Below are 20768 nucleotides of genomic sequence, written 5' to 3' on the forward strand. Positions count from 1 at the left end.
ATTTCATTTTCCAGCAGGACTTGGCACACTGCCCACACTGTTTGCCAAAAGAACCAATTGGTCTTATATAATATTCAAATTTTCTGAGACACTGATTTTTGGGTTTTTAATTGGCTGTGAGCTTCATAACCATCAATAATAAAAGAAAAACACGCTAAAAATAGACACTCTGTGTTTAATACATCTATATAATATATGAGATTCACATTTTCAATTGAATTACTGAAATAAAGTAACTTTTTTGCACTAGTACAGTTATGAACGATATATAAATATATATATAAAGTATCTAATCTGCTGTAGTTTTCTAAGGCTTGCCTACAGAAAGCTGAGATGTGTTTTGGTTCTTATCTCTTTAACTGAAGCTCGTCTGTTTGGGCGATTCTTGGGCGGATCTGATCTCATCAGAGGTTTTTGCACAAACATGTGGCACGTGGAGTTCATGCAGATCCAGAAAATGCAAAAACAGCTAGAAAAAGGCAAAAAAACTGGCATTAAAATTGAACATTTCTGAGAACTTGTCATTGCTGTCCAATTAAAAACAAGTATTTCCATTGTTGTTGATTTTTAGTAATAAAAACTCTATTTACACTGACTTCCATTGAAAGTTAGGAAGGTTTTGTCTCTATTCTGTAAAGTTGCTGTTTTGGACAGTGATGATAGCTGTTGATTACACTGTTTCTATGATATTTCACAATAAAATCACTCTATATATTTTAGTAATGTCTTTATTTCACTATGTATAAACCAAAATTCTAGACTTTACATAATGCAGTGGAGTAAAACGCAAGATATTTTAGTAAAAAGTCACACAAAATACTAAAAATACTTCAGTAGTTCAGTAGTAGGTATGGTAACAAATTCTGTATATTTCATTTACTACCTGTTTACTCACAAAATTTGGTATTACTGCCAACTTTTGGTTATGCAGCCTGGAATTTATAAATTCCAATAAATAACCATAGAATATATCTTCTTCTTCTATATTTCTTCTTTTCATTTGGATAACTTTTATTTTTAACAGTAAAAAAGTAAAACATGCTATACTTCAACTTATATTTCTTATATTTAAAGCTAAATTAAGTCGCATTATTAAAGTTAAATAATGACCAACAACAGAAATGGAAAAAATGTAAATAAGTTTTTAAACTTAAAATGGTAATTTGTTGGAAGGGCTCAGTGTAGGCTGGCTGTTTTTAAGCACAAATGCTTAAAAAAGTGTCTAAAACTCATAAAAAAACAAGTGTTTATATGTTTATATATCTAGAGTTTATTATGTTTTACTGAATAAACATTTTTTTGCATTATATAGTGGAGTAAAAAGTAAGATATTTGAGTTTGGAATTAAAGTAAAAAGTGTTCCAAAATGCTAAAAGTACTTCAGTTTTGTTTAGGTACAGTATCAAATTATGTTTACTTCTTTATTAAAGTCACTTTTTTAGTTTATGCTGTACTAATATATAAATTCCCATAAATAACTTAAAATATCAACCAATTCTCTAAAATCTCTCAGTTATCTGGGAATAATTAGATAGTTTTCTGTCTTTTCATTAGTATAACTATTTATATATATATATATATATTCTAGCTATATTTCTTTAAATATTTCTAATATTTAAAGCTAAATAATTTATGCTATTCACATTAAATAATGTTTAACAACAGTAAATACATGGTAATTTGTTGGAAGGGCTCAGTGTAGACAGGCTGGTTCAAGCTAAATGCTAAAAAAAACTGTCTAGAACTCAAACAAACAAAAAAACAAGTGTTTTTATGTTTTAAAAGCCATCTGTGAGTTTCCTGAGGTCAGAGATAAAGCCTGGCTGTACGTACAGAACATAAATCCCATATGTTTATATGACTATAGCGGATATAAACACACTGCAGTATCTGATAAAATCTTCTAAAATCTGCTAAAAGCTGCTAAAAGCTGGTTCAGCTCTCAGTTCTGGGGTTTAAATGGAAGACAATGACTCAGTTGGACTGGGAGAATAGTGAGAATGGTGAGAATGGGGTGAATGGTGTGAATGGAGGGGAGGAGGGGGGAGGGGGGGGGTGAAAATAGCTCTGCAGTGAAGGAAGGAAACACCCCTTGCTAAGATGTGGGCGGAGTCAGAAGTTTGGGGGTTTAAAAGCAGGATTCCAGCAGATGGTGGGTGTAGAGTAGAAGAGCCTGACACCAAAAAAAGCAACATCTAAAAAAACAACTTTTCTCCATTTTTACTTCTTCCCTCCACCGAGGCATCCTCACCATGCCCTCCAACTTCCTCACGCCCTTCCTGGAGCTGGACGACGAGTTCTGCAAGGTGAGAGCTTTAATCCACGGCTCGTTTTTACTGTTTTTAAACTGTACTTTGTAGAAAAAGCAAAAAATTCCAACTTGCAAAAGTTAGAATTAGTATTTCTTCTAGTCTGAGCAACAAAAGGTTTTGTCAAAGTTGAGTCAGCAAAGAAAAGGTTTGGGGAAATGTGGTATTAAGTTTATTTTTTTGTTGCATAAGATAAAGTTGTGGGGTAGTAGAATTTTAGAAGTATTTTACTTTGTGATAGGAAACACTTTTAGTACTCAAACAAAACAGGCTAGAAATGTTTAGAAAAAAACGTGTTACAATGGTATTTTTTGTTTGTTTTTTATATATTGCAAAAGATAAGTTATAGTGTATAAGAATTTTAGAAGTATTTTAGAAGTATTTTACTGTGTGATAGCCTATTTTTTTTTTATAATAATATAATATAATAATTTTAGAAGAATTTCAGCAATATTTTACATTTTGATAGCAAACACTTGTCGTACTCAAACAAAACAGGCTGGGAAACATTTGGGGAAATGGGGTATTAAGTTAGATTTTCGCTTAAAAATACAAGAAATAAGATTAAAGATGGACTTTAGGAGGATTTTAGAAGTATTTTAAGATTTAAGACATTGTTATAGCAAACACTGGTAGTATTTAAACAAAGTATGCTGGAAAATGTTTGGAAGGAAAATGTGGTACCAAGTTTTGTTTGTTTGTTTTTATGTTGCATAAGATAAGATAGCTGTAGTATAAAAGAATTTTAAAATAAATTTTAAAGTATTTAACTTTTAAAACAGGCTGGGAAATGTGGTATTAAGTTAGTTTTGTTACTCAAGATACAAAAAATGAGAGTGTAGAAGAATTTTATATGTACTTTAGAAGCATTTTAGAAGATTTTACTTTACTTGTTTTATGTTGCAAAATAGAAATAATGTTGTAGTGCTGAAGAATTTTAAAAGTATTTCAGAAATTATGTAACTCTTGTTTTAACTTTTTAAGAAGTGCTGTTTGGGTATATATACTGTTGGATACCATGTCAACCACTGTGGCCTATTCAACTTTTATCAACATTTCTAAAAAATCATACATTACTCTTATTTTGCTTATTTAAAAACATGGTCACAGTTTTGTAGTTGTTACTTTTAAAGGAGATTTAACCGTTTAAAAACCTGCTGATACTTTTGAATTGTGTTTGATACCACATCAACCACTGTTGCCTACTCTTTAATGAGCTTATGAGTTTTAACCTTTTGATATGTTGCTGTTACTTGGGTATCCTGTGTGATATCACATCAACCGCCACTATAGCCTTCATTTTATGAGCTTATAAGTTTTAACTTAACTTTAAGCTTTAAAAATGTTGTTGCTTGGGTACCAATTCTGTGTGCGCTACCACGTCAACCACCATGACCTACTGTTAACCATGGCTTATTCTTAAAGAAGAATATCTGTTAAAATTACATTGTATAGCTTGTTTTAGATGCTTTTAGAAAATGCTAAACTAAAATCAATTTCTTTTTTTTATCTTTCTTCTCGCAGAGCTTCCGCAGTTTGGACATGGCAGACGTTGCGCCCCCTGCTGATCAGAAGCAGCGAGTGGCAGGATTCCAGCGCAGGCATTCCTTGTGTCCGGTCACCCTGCCGAATTCGAAGTTCAACTGTGGCAGCTCGGAGCCGGCAGCCGACTCCTGCCTCTGGCCGATGGGCGGCATCATCGGGCAGCAGCTGCCTCGCTCGTCGCTCAACCACATCCCGTTCAGAGTGGACCGTTCCATTAGCATGATCGAGGGACACGTGAGTGGCAGCTTGGGAGTCAGTGGCGGCAGTTTGGGAGTCGGTGGCAGCAGCTTGGGAGTCGGTGGCAGCGATTCGCCACTTAAGTCGCTGCCCCCTCCACCCGGCTTGAGCCTCAGCCTCAGCAACAGCTCCCTGTCCTCTGTCAAAAGTCTTGCGGCGTCCCCGCCGGTGTCCACCCGCTACAAGACCGAGCTTTGCCGTACCTACGAAGAAAGCGGCACCTGCAAGTACGGCGCCAAGTGCCAGTTCGCCCACGGAATGGACGAACTGCGGGGTCTTAACCGGCACCCCAAGTACAAAACCGAGCCCTGCCGCACTTTCCACACCATCGGCTTCTGCCCGTACGGCGCTCGCTGCCACTTCATCCACAACGCCGACGAGCAAGAGAGCCAGCAAGACGGCGGTCGCCAACTAAAGCCGAGAGATCGTCCACAGCTTCTTCGCCAGAGCGTCAGCTTCGCCGGCTTCTCGTCTCAAGCCATGACCGGCTTCCAGTCCCTTCCAGACCCTCTAGCCTTCACCAGAGCTGCCTCCGTCTCCCCGCCACCCTCTACCGGCAGTCCTGACCTTCTGTCACCAATGTTTCCAGAACCTGCCACTCTGAAGAACGGCTACCGCTTCTCGGCTACCGGTACTCCTGATTTGGGCGGCGAAGGCCTTCGATTCTTCTCCATTGGTGACCCCAAGGGACAATCGAGCGAATCCTCAAGTCCTCAAGACTTCCAGAGCTGCCACAACCACCACAACAACCACCACAACAACCACAACAACCAACATCACAACAACCACCACAGCCGCAGCTTCACCTTCACCGGTTTTGGTGCTCTGCAGCGCACGGGATCGGCAGATTCCCTCTCCGATCAGGAAGGATACTCCAGTTCCACTTCCACTTCCAGTTCCAGCTCCACTTCCGGCGCTGGCTCCGGCAGCCTGAGCGGCAGCGAATCGCCCACCATGGAGGGCCGTCGCCTGCCAATCTTCAGCCGCCTGTCTGTCTCAGACGATTAGATTAGATTCAATTAGATTAGAGACGTCTCGAACTTTTTGGACGAAGCGTATCCGAAGTGCATATTGCATATCCACAAACCAAAGCAGACGCTGTGTTTGCTTTCGACTCGTATTACGTATTATTTTGTATTACTTATAAGTTATATATATGGACGAACTGTGAGCTATGAACTCTGAACTCTCTGAACTTTCAACTTTGGTTGTTTTTCCTTGTTTTTCTATTATTATAATTATTATTTTATTATTTTATTATTAACGTTATGTTATTGCTTTTGTTTTTTAAATGCATTTGGTACAATACAATGTGATGTAATGGAAAATGAAATGCAATGTATACTGTTGTATACCGGTTTTGTTGTAAGCTGTACTGGGTACTCCACATCTTCTAGATTTTTCTAGATTCTACTTTTTGATTTTCTTGTTTTTATTTTTGGGTGGGATGCAAAGGAAAAAGTTCTATGTCAGAACCCTCTTTCCGTACCCGTCCGATATTGAAGATATTTAAAGAATTAACCCCTTGTATAATTCTTAGTCTTGTAAAAGTATTTTTTAGCCACTAACAGCCTTTTTTTAACAGCCTGTTTTATGATGCAATGATGTTCAGTGGCACCTGTGGCTATATCATGCAGCACCTGTACCTCCTGTATCTGTATTCTAACCAAAGCAAAGTTAGTTTTTATTTTTATTTTTTGGGATGTTTTTAACTCTGTAGTGTCTATAGTTCTTTATAGAACTTTAACCCCCTTTTATTCTCCATTAACCCCCCCCCCCCCTCATTACTGCCCGAGCATACTGTAAAAAAAAAGAAGCCTGTGAAAAGTAGCCTTTTTCTAGGCATTTTTGGCATTTTTATAAATTGAACAGTATTAAGTAGTGGTAAAACTTTCTTTTTTATAGTGTTTTTTCCTTTATAAAACTATTTATTGCCCTTTTTTATTCTAAAGCGATTCCGATTCTATTCTAAAGAGTTCTGTACTGAATTTTTATGCATTTCTGTGTTTTTAAGGCCTGTGTTTGCTTTGTTTGAGCTGTCTCGTAGCTTTAAGTGACACCAGCAGTACTGAAGACTAAATGTAGGAAATCTCAGGATTGTATCTGGTAGAGCGCCGCCACTTTTTTAAATCTCTGCAAACGGATGTGTGTGTGTGTGTGCACGAGTGTGTGTGTGTGCACGAGTGTGTGTGTGTGAGAGTGTATGGCAGTGTGACAATGTACAGTATAGTGTCTTACACTCTCAGTCTTTAAAAAATGAAGAGAAATGAAGATAATATTGGATGCAATGGATGCATTGATTAAAAAAACGCAAAAAGTCAAAAGTTAGGAGTTAAAAGTGATTTAATTGCAAATGTGATTAGAAACACGATCAATGCAAGTGCAAGCTTACACCCCTGTTACTTTTATTTGCCGTTTTGTTGTTCTTTTTTTGCCTTAACTGCGATGCAAACGTAAGCTTTGCCTTTTGTTAACTTAAAACTATTTATTTGTTGTCGTTGTGATTTTTTTTATTTTTTAGAAAAAGAGAAAACAATTGTGTGTTGTTTTTATATATAATTTAAAAAATCCAGACTGTTTACATTCCTTGAAAGGGTCGGGGCCTTGTTTTGTATTGTTTATTATAATATATTGATGCCGAACATTTTGGAAAATAAACTTTTCAGAAACAAACGTTAAAAAAAAGTGCAGACGTTTCGTGTTTTTATTTATGGTTTTTGCTTAAAAACATGCAAACTCAAACTCAATGCAACAAGTGTATATATATGTTTATACAATTAAATGTATATATTATAGATGAAATGCATAAAGTTAATAAAATAAAATAAATAGTTATATACACAAGCTACACAAAGTTTACTTAAAGGGGACATGAAACACTTCAAGTATTTAGTATAATTCACAAGATGTATTTTCACTCTAACTAATTTTAGAAGTTTAACAGTTGTCAGTGAAGCGGAATTAAAATAATAAGCAATCTAAATGTCATTTTTTTAAGTAAGGGCAGCGCCATCTTGTCCCAGCGCTGAACGTGACGTCACGAGGTTGGTTCTCGAACGCCTCACTACTATAATCTATGAGAATACCGTAATTTAGATCCTCAATAGATCATAAAATCCAAACCAAAACTCAATGCAGAGCGGGGGAGCACTTTTGTATTGCCCCTGTGTGTAGTAATACTGGGAGTAGTGAAATTTAATAGGGTGAGGAATGAGAAATATTCACTTTCACTTTCATACCTTCAGCGGGGGCTCGCAGCACTGAAGCGTGAGAATCCTCCGGTTAACTGTAATGCTAGGGGTTAGTGGCGAGCACTTTCTAGACCAGGACTATGTGAAGGAGAGGGGTTTGAGTCAGGAGCATTAGCGCCAGATAAATAAGCTGCAGTCCGAGGCTTTTTTCCTCCGTTTTTTATTTTTCCTCTGATCAGCTGAGATGTACAGACCGTCCGAATGGGTAACGTTACTATGAGAGCAGCAGCTGTACGAGCCGCACGGAACGAGAACACCGCGCTCACCCAGCAGAGCAGCGAGAGGTACCGTTACCGAAAATCTAGATAAAATGACAATTTAAAGAGAACATAGCTAGCGTTAGCTACTTAGCTAGCTATCTTATTATAGCTAGCCAACGCTAGCTAACACTAACTAGATGAAGCTAAGTACCCAGTAAGCTTTCTAACTTCTAAACTGAACGGTTTATCAACCAAACAGTGCCTTGGTGTTTCAATATCCACTTAAATCATGTTCGTTTCATTCAGTCTTAATAGACTCTGGACTTTACATGTTGAATAGCTAAATGTATATAAATTAGCTGGTTAACGGGATGGTAGTACCTGCTTTGGACGCGCTGCAGGGTTCTGCACGGCTCCACGTAGAGAGAGAATAAACACTCCCAAAACCCCTCGCTCTCAGAAAAGCATCTGAAAAGTCCTGCTCAGGTTTATACAGGAAAGATCTCTGAGTATGCTCCATGTTAGCCTAGTTCAGCTTCATCTTCATCCATAATCTCGACAAACAATAAGCGCTTTTCCTCTAGCTATATGCCTGGGATCTTAAACCAACCAACCTCGTGACGTCACCAGCGCTGCACGGGCAACATGGCGGCGCCCTAGCTCAAACGTAACAAAAATAAATATATTATAATTTAGTGTGTAAACATTTTATATAAAAAAATCCCCCCCAAATAAATTCCATTATATATAATCCCTTAGAAAACTTGTACAAACTGAAATGTTTCATGTCCCCTTTAAAACTTACTTAAAAAAAGTAAAAGCAAAAAATCTAAATCTCATAGAAACTTAGTTTTTTGGATTATTTTGTTCAATTTAGGGCTAAAAAGGTTCAATCACACTAGATATATGTGTATACATATTATTCTGTTTGCAAAAACTGCCTTTTTTGGACTTGCTGTTCTTTAAACCGAAGTTTTTCCATTTTTGCTAAAGAAATCTTAGTGTATATACGTTATATATAGTTACAATTGTTATATAACAGTCATAACAAATATATATACATATATATGAACGGTTTTTTTTTGGATTTGCTGTGCTTTAAACCTAAGTTTTTATGTTTTTTCTAAAGAAATCTTATATAAAGTGTATATATTTTATATATTTGTTATATCTGTTCTATAACTGTTATATAACAATTGCAATTATATATAAACACATATATATGAACAATTCTGTTTACAAAAAGGTGTCACATCTGGTGCTGTTAGCTCCTCTGTTTCTCACGCACCCAGCTCTGACAGAGGTTCTCAGTCTAACAACTACATTACCCAGAACGCACCACCCGCTGACACGCACACACCCAGTCACACGTCACCTCACCTGCTCCAACCAGGAAGCCCCGAATATATGTCTGGCACTATTTAAGGACACCTCTCACACACTTCTGTGCCGGGTATTGTTGGATTTTCCTCATTACTAAGCGTTACTCTCTATTGTCTCTGTTATCTTCGTGTATGACCTTGTTTTGTTTTTTCTCGACGCCGATTTTTGGATTATCTCTGATTGTGGATATTTTTGTGTATGACCTGGACTGTTTCACGTTTTTTGATTTTGGATTACCTCTGATGTTGGCCTGCTTGTGTTTGAACTCTGGACTGTATCTCACTAATGGTATGGTTATCCCTACGTTGCTTCTGTTTACCGGTGCTCTAACTTTGTTTGTACGACTACCCTTTTTTCTACCTGCTATTTTAATAAACAACCCGTTTTACTGCATCTGCGAGTGTCTGTATTCTGTGCACACCATGACAGAATACCCGGCCTCTCTCGATCAGACAGCAGATGCGGATATGCTAAGATCAGGGTTGTTTAATCAAGGCAGATTGCTCGGTCAGCACCAGCAAACACTCGCCGGTGTGACCCACGCTGTTACTGAGTTAGCTAGCCAGCAAGCTAACCAGCAGCAGCAGCTCTCTAGCATTCTCGAGCACCTCAAGGGCTTAGCTGTAGCTAACGCTAGCCCGGTAGCTAACACTAGCACCATTAGCTCTCCTGTCTCCGGCTTTCAGGTGTGCAAGCCGGAGTATTTTGATGGTTCCCCGGAGAAATGCAGCGGATTTCTCTTACAATGCTCCGTATTTTTTAGTAACGCTTCTCCCGCCTCAGACAAAGCTAAGATCGGCTTTATTATTTCGAGGCTGTCTGGTAAAGCACTCGACTGGGCTACGGCGGTTTGGGACACCATTTCTGAAACCAGCTATTCGGAGTTTTTGACTTTGTTTCGAGCAGTTTTTGATCACTCACGCTACGGACAATCCTCTGGAGAGCTTCTACTGGCGTTAAAACAAGGTCAAAAAACTGTTGCTTCATATGCCATGGAGTTTCGCACTCTGGCAGCTGGCAGTGGCTGGAACAACGCTGCACTCATCTCTGTGTTCAAGAATGGACTTAACCCTGAAGTTTTGAAGGAGTTAGCATGCAAGGATGAATCCCTTACCTTGGATCAGCTGATTTCCCTCTCCATTCGGTTAGACCAGCTGCTCTCTCGCCAAACCAAGACCAACCTCCACGTACAACCCACTCCAGCAGAGCTACCTCACGCTTCATCAGACTCCACAGTGGAACCCATGGATGTTCAAAAGTCCAGATTATCTCCAGCGGAACGCCAACGCCGCATTCGGTTCCATCTTTGTCTCTACTGTGGAGAGGCTGGGCATCGCAAAGCTGCATGTGGTCTCCTGACCCGATCCGTGAAGGCTCCAGCCCTGGGAAAGCGCGTGGGGGGCTCTCCACGCGCTAACGTGGTACGTAATTCTATCTCTAATCACAAAGCTAAATGTTTTACGTTACCCGTTATTATCTCTTCACCCACTGGTATGTTCTGTGTCCCAGCGCTTGTAGATTCCGGGTCGGAGGGGAACTTCATCAGTTGGGACCTGGTCAAGGAACATGGCATCCCTACCCGTGACCTGCGCCGTCCCATTTCTATTCACGCGGTGGATGGGAAAACTGTACGCTCCAAGGCTATCACTCGTCAGACACTTCCCGTCGCTCTTCAAGCCAGCGCTCTGCATCACGAGGAACTGCCCCTGTTTGTGCTTCCCTGCTCTGAACACCCGGTGATTTTGGGCATGCCATGGCTCAAGTTTCATGATCCTGTGGTTTCCTGGACTGATGGTGATATTACGGTTTGGTCTCCCTCTTGTTATGAACATTGTTTAGCTCTTAATGAGTTAGCTTTACAGTCTACCTCGGTAGAAAGTCCTGACGCAGTAGATACTCCTGTTATCCCCTCTGAATACTCTGATTTTCTTGATGTCTTTAGCAAAGCCAATGCCACTAAATTGCCTCCACACCGTCCTTATGACTGTGCTATAGATCTAGTGGAGGGAGCTACGCTGCCCAAAGCTAGAGTCTATCCCCTCACCCTCGATGAAGAGAAGGCTATGGCAGACTATGTTGAGGAGGCACTCGCTCAGGGTTTCATCCGCCCGTCTAAATCTCCGGTTGGTTCAGGGTTCTTCTTTGTCAAGAAGAAAGACGGGGGGTTGAGACCCTGTATAGACTACCGTGGGCTTAATGACATAACTAAGAAATTTGCGTATCCGTTACCCCTCATACCCAGCGCTCTCGAGCAACTTCGTGAAGCTTCCTTTTTTACGAAATTAGACTTACGCAGCGCGTATAATTTAATTCGTATCCGTGAGGGTGACGAGTGGAAGACTGCCTTTACCACTACTAATGGGCACTACGAATATTTAGTGATGAGTTTCGGTCTCGCTAACGCCCCGGCAGTCTTCCAGTCATTCATGAATGACATATTTAGGGATATGATTGGGAAATACGTCGTCCTATTTATAGACGACATTCTGATTTATTCAGCTGATTTTGAGTCTCACGTGATCCACGTACGTTCCGTTCTCCAACGCTTACTGGAGAATAGCCTTTATGCCAAAGCAGAGAAATGCGAATTTCACCGTCAACAAGTCTCCTTTCTCGGCTATGTTATTAGCTCCCAAGGCGTCCTGATGGACGACACCAAAGTTTCAGCTGTCACTGACTGGCCCGTTCCGCAGTCTATTAAGGATCTCCAGCGCTTTTTAGGTTTCGCAAATTTCTATAGGCGATTTATCCGCAATTTCAGTGGTATAGCTGCCCCTCTTACTGCTCTGACCAAGAAAGCCACTAAGATCCTGAATTGGTCCCCCGAAGCTGAGCAAGCTTTTAATAAGCTTAAAGCTGCATTTGTGTCCGCGCCTATACTAGCTCACCCTAAGCCCGAACTCCCGTTCGTTGTCGAGGTCGACGCTTCTGATACTGGGGTAGGGGCTGTTTTGTCACAGCGTAGTGGGTTTCCGCCTAAAATGCATCCCATAGCCTTCTTTTCACGAAAAATGTCTCCTGCGGAGCGCAACTACGGCATAGGGGATAGAGAGCTTCTTGCTGTCAAACTGGCTCTCGAAGAATGGCGTCACTGGCTGGAGGGGGCCGCGCACCCATTTACTGTTATCACTGATCACAAGAATCTCGAGTATTTACGCTCTGCCAAACGTCTTAATCCTCGCCAAGCTCGTTGGTCATTATTTTTCTCTAGATTCGATTTCTCTATTTCGTTTCGCCCTGGCAACCGTAACACTAAGGCAGACGCGCTATCCCGAGTCTATACTGCTCCGGATAGCGCATCTCAGTCTTCCGAACCTGAACGCATTCTTCCTCCGGCCGTCAAAATTGCAGCTATTCGCTGGGAATTAGATGATCTCATTCAACAGAGTGTAGCGCACTCACCACCTCCTGAGGGGTGTCCCTCTCACAAAACTTTCGTTCCTGAACAATTCAGAGATCGTCTTATTAGCTGGGCTCACTCTGCTCTCACCTCGGGCCATCCCGGCGTTACGCGCACTCTGCAGCTAGTATCAGCTCGCTATTGGTGGGAAACCATGCGAGCTGACATACACGCTTTCGTCTCCTCCTGTTCCGTTTGTGCTCAATGCAAAACCCCAAAAACCCTTCCAGCCGGTAAGCTTGTTCCTCTACCTGTACCAGAAAGACCCTGGTCTCACATAGCTGTAGATTTCGTCACCGATTTACCTGTCTCCGAGGGTTACACCACAGTACTCACTGTTGTGGATAGATTTTCCAGGGGAGTTAAGTTTATTCCTTTCTCTGCCCTGCCCACTGCACTTCAAACTGCACAAGCCATTTACACACACGTGTTTAGACATTATGGTATTCCAGAGGATATTCTCTCTGATCGGGGCCCTCAGTTTACTTCCAGGGTTTGGAAAGCATTTTTTGAACATTTGGGTGTTCATGTTAGTTTAACCTCAGGGTTCCATCCCACTAGTAACGGTCAATGTGAACGTGTTAATCAAGAATTAGGCAAGTTTCTCCGTCTGTACTGTTATAAGCACCCCTCTGACTGGTCTCAGTTCCTTATATGGGCTGAGATTGCGCAGAATTCTCTCACTAACTCCACTTCTGGTCTCACACCGTTTCAGTGCGTTCTGGGTTACCAACCTCCGTTAGCTCCGTGGACAGCCGTGTCCTCTGAGGTTCCTGCGGTGGACGACTGGATGAAGCGGAGCGAGCAGGTGTGGGAGGAAACTCACCAGCAGGTTTCGGAGGCGTTACGCAAATACAAGGAGCAGTCCGACAGACACCGAGGCAGTACCCCCCAGTATCAACCCGGGGATCGAGTGTGGTTGTCCACCCGGGACTTGAGGTTTGAGGGGGAGTGCAGGAAACTTCTGCCTAAGTATATTGGGCCTTTCAAGGTTTTGTCTCAAATTAACGAAGTTACTTATAAGATTGAACTTCCAGCCCAGTATAGAGTCCATAATTCATTCCATGTATCTCTCCTGAAACCTCTTGTCCCAGGTCCACTCGCAGAGGGTCTTCCGGATGACGTACCGCCCGCGGCTGTGGAGGGGGAGGCTTCATCCACCTACGCGGTGAAAGAGGTGCTGGATTCTCGCAGGCGCGGCGGTGGGCTCCAGTATCTCATTGAGTGGGAGGGCTACGGCCCCGAGGAGCGCTCTTGGGTTGCTGCCAGTGATGTGCTGGATCCGGCTCTTTTGGCTGAATTTCATGCTAGTCATCCGGGCAAACCTGCTCCTAGACCCCGTGGGCGTCCCAAGCGCTCACTTTCCTCGTCGGTTCCGGTTCATCGGGGTTCCCAGCTCCGCAACCCCCGCCTGTCCGGCACCTCTGTGGCTACTCCTGTTCCTCCCGCCGGTACTCCCTGTCCGTCGGGTGGTCGTCGTCGTGGTCGTCCTCGTTCCGTTCCCGTTCCGACTCCCTCGGGGGGAGGTACTGTCACATCTGGTGCTGTTAGCTCCTCTGTTTCTCACGCACCCAGCTCTGACAGAGGTTCTCAGTCTAACAACTACATTACCCAGAACGCACCACCCGCTGACACGCACACACCCAGTCACACGTCACCTCACCTGCTCCAACCAGGAAGCCCCGAATATATGTCTGGCACTATTTAAGGACACCTCTCACACACTTCTGTGCCGGGTATTGTTGGATTTTCCTCATTACTAAGCGTTACTCTCTATTGTCTCTGTTATCTTCGTGTATGACCTTGTTTTGTTTTTTCTCGACGCCGATTTTTGGATTATCTCTGATTGTGGATATTTTTGTGTATGACCTGGACTGTTTCACGTTTTTTGATTTTGGATTACCTCTGATGTTGGCCTGCTTGTGTTTGAACTCTGGACTGTATCTCACTAATGGTATGGTTATCCCTACGTTGCTTCTGTTTACCGGTGCTCTAACTTTGTTTGTACGACTACCCTTTTTTCTACCTGCTATTTTAATAAACAACCCGTTTTACTGCATCTGCGAGTGTCTGTATTCTGTGCACACCATGACAAAAGGTTCTTTTAAAAAAAAAAGTTTTTTTTATTTTAGTTACAGAAATCTTAGTGTATATTCTTATATATATGTTATATGTGTTATATAACTGTTTTATATATATATATATATATATATATATATATATATATATATATATATATAACAATTGTGTTTATATATACATATATACACACAATGCCATTTACACATAAAGTAACATTTCACACTTTCACTTGTCTCACCCCTCCTGAGCTGACGACACTTGTGACACCTCTGTCACTAATTTAAGCTGGATACACACACTTTGACAGACACACACACACACACACACACACACACACACACACACACACACACACTCCAGAAGAAGAAGTGAACAGATGAGATCTTTTGTGAGTTGTGTCTCTTTGTTTCGGCTCTTTTGTTCAGAGTCCAACAATAGCCCTGCCTTTCTTCTGCCCTCTCTGGGGGGGTGGGGGTGGTTGATGGGGGGTCGCGGGGGTGGTTGCCGGGGGGTTGGTAAGGAGATAAAACTGAGACAGAGGGCACTACTCTCCACATGCCTCCTCCTTTGTGAGAGAGCACTCTCCCTCTCTTTCTGAAGAACATCTGTATGTAGATCAGCAGCAGAAGGACGGCTGATTTGCATGACTTTAGGAGGCGGATCTCAGGCTGCAGATCACTGAGGAGGAGGATACTGTTAAACATGGTGGAGGGAGAGCGGGGGAAAAGAGGGGGCTGAGGAGGAAGTCGTTAAAGAGCGGGAGATATAAAGATAATAATGCAATAATAAAAGTAGTTTTTGTGTAGAAGTATCGGTACCACTTTAAAATAAGACTACCTATAAAGGGTTTATAAATGGTTTACAACAGGGATGTCCAAACCTTTTTTGTTGGGGGCCAGAAGGAGAAATATATTTGAAGTCAGGGGCCACAGACTCTGTAATAAAACAAATAATGAAATATACCACTTTAAATAATACATTTTCCTGATTATTTCATTTACACACCATTTTACTTCACTAACTATCTTTATCTTTGTGTTGTGTAAACTAAGATTTTTCAAATTGATGTTTCATTTCATGATGTCGCTTAATATTAAACTCCTTAATTACGCCAACTTTTAGACTCTTTGCCCTGTTTTTCTGCGCTAGAAATGCGCACTCTCTCCACTTTTTGACTCTTTGCCCTGTTTTTCTGCGCTAGAAATGCGCACTCTCTCCGCTTTTAGACTCTTTGGCCCGTTTTTCTGCGCTAGAAATGTGCACTCTCTCCGCTTTTAGACTCTTTGGCCCGTTTTTCTGCGCTAGAAATGCGCACTCTCTCCGCTTTTAGACTCTTTGGCCCGTTTTTCTGCGCTAGAAATGCGCACTCTCTCCACTTTTTGACTCTTTGCCCTGTTTTTCTGCGCTAGAAATGCGCACTCTCTCCGCTTTTAGACTCTTTGGCCCGTTTTTCTGCGCTAGAAATGTGCACTCTCTCCGCTTTTAGACTCTTTGGCCCGTTTTTCTGCGCTAGAAATGCGCACCCTCTCCGCTTTTAGACTCTTTGGCCCGTTTTTCTGCGCTAGAAATGTGCACTCTCTCCGCTTTTAGACTCTTTGGCCCGTTTTTCTGCGCTAGAAATGCGCACTGTCTCCGCTTTTAGACTCTTTGGCCCGTTTTTCTGCGCTAGAAATGCGCACTGTCTCCGCTTTTAGACTCTTTGGCCCTTTTCTGACGCCTAGCGTTCAAACTGTGAATCTCACATTATAAAAACCTGCTTGACAGCGGGCCAACTTTCATTCTCTCCAAAAAAGGAAACGGGCCGCAAATGGCCCGCGGGCCATAGTTTGGACACCCCTGGTTTACAATTAGTTTATTAATGGTTACTAATTAGGTTGTAAATGCCTTAAAAATCATTAATAATCAGTTATAACACATAAATACAAAGGACAACAATATGGGTTCATTATTTGGCAAACAACAGGTCATTGTTGCCCTTTTTACATATGTGTTATAACTAATTATTAATTAATTTTAAGGCATTTACAACCTAATTAGTAACCATTAATAAACTAATTGTAAACCATTTATAAACCCTTTATAAAGGTAGTCTTATTTTAAAGTGGTACCGGAGTATCTTTACTGTCGTATTTACAGGTGGTTTGATGGAGTTTTTACTTACTTTTACTAAACTCAAATATCTTACTTTTACAAACTCAACTGTCTTATTTGAACTCTACTACATTTCCAACTCAAATATCTTGCTTTTTAAAAACATGAATATTTTACTTTAACTCCATTACACTTCAAACTCAAATATATTACTTTAACTCTACTACATTTCAAAATCATTTAGCTTACTTTTATCTCCATTGTATTTTTAACTCAAATATATTTATTTTTAAACTCAAATATCTTCCCTTAACTCTAGTACATTTTAAACTCAAATATCTCCACTATAAACTTTAAGTCTGCTACAAACTTCAGTTCCACTACATTTCAAACTCAGTTATTTTATTTTTAACTCAATTACACTTCAAAACTCAAATAGGTTACTTTAAGTTTACTTCATCTCCAACTCAAATATCATACTTTTATAAAACTCTTATAAATATCTTACTTTATCTCCACTACATTTCAAACTCAAATATTTCACTTTGAACTCCATTACATTTCCAACTCAAATATATTAGTTTTTGCAAACTCAAATATATTACTTTAACTCTACTATATTTTAAAACCAACTATCTAATTTTTTCCTCCATTACATTTTAAACTCAAATATATTAATTTTTCAAGCTTGCATATCTTACTTTAACTCCACATTTAATACTCATATTTGAGTAAAATATAGATAATTATAAGTTTGAAATGTGGAGTTAAATTAAGATATTCAAGTTTAAAAAAAATATTTGAGTTGGAAATGTAATGGAGTTAATATTAGAATAGTTGATTTCAAAATGTGGTAAAGTTATATATTTGAGTTTAAAAGGTAGTGGAGTTAAAAGTAAAACAATTGAGTTTCAAATGTACTGGAGTTAAAGTAAGATATTTGAGTTATGAAAAGTAAGACATATCTTACTTTAACTTCACTACATTTCAAACTCAATTATTTTACTTTTATCTCTATTACACTTCAAACTCAAATATCCTAAGTTAACTCTAGTATATTTCAAACTCCAATATATTTCTTTAACTCCACATTTCCAACTAAATATCTTACTTTTAAAACTCAAATATTTTATGCTAACTCCACTACATTTTAAACTTGGATGTCTTACTACATACAAAAAAGCTTAATTTTAACTTCACTTCATTTCAAACTCAATTAGCTTACATTTAACTTTAATTTCCAACTCTACAATATTTATTTTTGAACTCAAATATCTTACTTTACCTCCACTATATTTTATTCAATTATCTCCACTCTAAACTTTAAATCCACTACAAACTAACTGTACTACATTTCAAAACCAACTAACTTAATTTTAACTCCATTACACTATGAACTCAAATATATTCATTCTTAAACCTTTAACTCAACTACATTTAAAACTCAACTACCTTACATTTAACTCCACTATTTTTCAACTTGAATATGACATTGACTCTAGTACATTTCAAACTCAAATATATTATTTTTATCTTCACTACATTTCAAACTCAAATATATTACTTTAACTCCACTACATTTCAAACTCAATACATTACTTTAACTCTATTACATTTTAAACTCAAATATATTACTTCAACTCCACTACATTCAAACTCAGATATATTACTTTAACTCCACTACATTTCAAATTCAAATATATTACCTTAACTTCACTACATTTTAAACTCAAATATATTACTTTAACTCCACTACATTCAAACTCAGATATATTACTTTAACTCCACTACATTTCAAATTCAAACATATTACTTTAACTCCACTAAATTTCAAACTCAAATATATCACTTTAACTCTATTACATTTTAAACTCAAATATATTACTTTAACTCCACTACATTTCAAACTCAAATGCATTAATTTAACTCTATTACATTTCAAACTCAAATATATTACTTTAACTTCACTACATTTCAAACTCAATCACATTAGTTTTAACTCCACTACATTTCCAACCCAAATAAATGTCTTTTTTATATTAGAATATTTTACTTCAACTCCACATTACAAACTCATATCTTTCTTTATAAAAGTCAAATATCCTACAGTATATCTTCTCTATAAACTTTAACAAACTTCAGCTCCACTACATTATTTTACTTTTAACTCCATTACATTTCAAACTCAAATATATTATTTTTATCTTCACTACATTCAAACTCAATACATTACTTTAACTCTATTACATTTTAAACTAAAATATATTACTTTAACTCCACTACCTTTCAAACTCAAATATATTACTTCAACTCCACTACATTCAAACTCAAATATATTACTTTAACTCCACTACATTTCAAACTCAAATATATTACTTCAACTCCACTACATTCAAACTCAAATATATTACTTTAACTCCACTACATTTTAAACTCAAATATATTACTTCAACTCCACTACATTCAAACTCAAATATATTACTTTAACTCCACTACATTTCAAACTCAAATACATTACTTTAACTTTATTCGATTTCAAACTCAAATACATTACTTTAACTTTATTACATTTCAAACTCAAATATATTACTTCAACTCCACTACATTCAAACTCAAATATATTACTTCAACTCCACTACATTCAAACTCAAATATATTACTTTAACTACACTACATTTTAAACTCAAATATATTACTTCAACTCCACTACATTCAAACTCAAATATATTACTTTAACTCCACTACATTTCAAACTCAAATACATTACTTTAACTTTATTACATTTCAAACTCAAATATATTACTTTAACTCCACTACATTTCAAACTCAAATACATTACTTTAACTTTATTACATTTTAAACTCAAATATATTACTTTAACTCTATTACATTTCAAACTCAAATACATTACTTTAACTTTATTAGATTTCAAACTCAAATATATTACTTTAACTTTATTAGATTTCAAACTCAAATATATTACTTCAACTCCACTACATTCAAACTCAAATATATTACTTCAACTCCACTACATTCAAACTCAAATATATTACTTTAACTCCACTACATTTTAAACTCAAATATATTACTTCAACTCCACTACATTCAAACTCAAATATATTACTTTAACTCCACTACATTTTAAACTAAAATATATTACTTTAACTCCACTACCTTTCAAACTCAAATACATTACTTTAACTTTATTACATTTTAAACTCAAATATATTACTTTAACTCTATTACATTTCAAACTCAAATACATTACTTTAACTTTATTAGATTTCAAACTCAAATATATTACTTTAACTCCACTACATTTCAAACTCAAATACATTACTTTAACTTTATTAGATTTCAAACTCAAATATATTACTTTAACTCCACTACATTTCAAACTCAAATATATTACTTTAGCAGTACATTTTAAACTCAAGTATATTATTTATATCTAATACATTTCAAAATCTATTAGCTTACTTTTAACTCCATTACATTTCAAACTCAAATATATATATATATATATTTTATTTTTTTTTTACTCCAATATCATACTTTAACTCTACCACATTTCCAACTAAATTATTTACTTGACTGGCAACTAAAAGTCCCCAAAACATTTATAGTACAGAAACAAGGAGCTCATTCTGTCTGTAATTGAATAAAAATGAAATCTTTATATATTTATATATAAAATAAAAGTAAAAACACTAGATTCGTTTTTTTATTAGTGCTTTCCGTGTAGTCTCAACCTTTTCTGATTCATTGTTGGGTTGTAAAATACTCTACACAAATATCTGCTGTAGATCTAAAACAGACTAAAAAAACACATTTTTGCTGAGATCAGAGGGGTTTCTGATGTCAGTATCTCAGTAATAATATTAATAATTGTGTTTTATGTTTTTAGCTCTTTATCAGCACCGTTTAAGATCTCTAAAGTCTGGAGAACTGAGATAATTCAGTGTACTGTGGACCAGGAGAGACACCCAGTGGTCCAATCAGAACACAGCAACTGAGGAGAAATGAGGGAGCAGCAGCAGAAACATACAGAGAACGTTATACCAACGTTTAGCAACGTTTTGAAAAGGTTACAGGGAGGTTATTTAGCCTGTAATGTTACAGAAACGTTCTCAAAACGTTACTAAAACGTTTTTTCACACAAACCATATCCACAGCTCAACAAATACCAACATCATGGAAACGTTTAAAGTAACATACCCAAAACGTTTAAAACTTAAAAGATGCAGCGACATTATTAGAACCTTTAAAA

At 38.2% G+C, this 20768-nt stretch overlaps 2 protein-coding genes across 2 annotated transcripts in view; one reads left to right on the forward strand and one right to left on the reverse strand.

The window, feature by feature from the left end:
* Window positions 1–20768, reverse strand: part of LOC107196871 (uncharacterized protein C14orf132) — an 893178-nt gene that overhangs the window by 785358 nt on the left and 87052 nt on the right.
* On the forward strand, window positions 2142–5907 carry LOC103038797 (mRNA decay activator protein ZFP36L1). The gene is made up of 2 exons (XM_007231286.4): window positions 2142–2306; window positions 3834–5907. Exons 1-2 carry the CDS (start codon window positions 2253–2255, stop codon window positions 5097–5099), a joined length of 1320 nt encoding a protein of 439 aa, XP_007231348.3. The 5' UTR covers window positions 2142–2252; the 3' UTR covers window positions 5100–5907.

Source organism: Astyanax mexicanus, chromosome 9 (assembly GCF_023375975.1).
Source record: "Astyanax mexicanus isolate ESR-SI-001 chromosome 9, AstMex3_surface, whole genome shotgun sequence".
In the NCBI taxonomy this organism is placed as follows: domain Eukaryota; kingdom Metazoa; phylum Chordata; class Actinopteri; order Characiformes; family Acestrorhamphidae; genus Astyanax; species Astyanax mexicanus.

Excerpts from the sequence above, each read along its gene's own strand:
- LOC103038797 (XM_007231286.4), top strand. The coding sequence starts at position 2,253 with ATGCCCTCCAACTTCCTCACGCCCTTCCTGGAGCTGGACGACGAGTTC. Across the intron at positions 2,307-3,833 it reads TGGACGACGAGTTCTGCAAG|AGCTTCCGCAGTTTGGACAT; the intron begins GTGAGAGCTTTA and ends TTCTTCTCGCAG.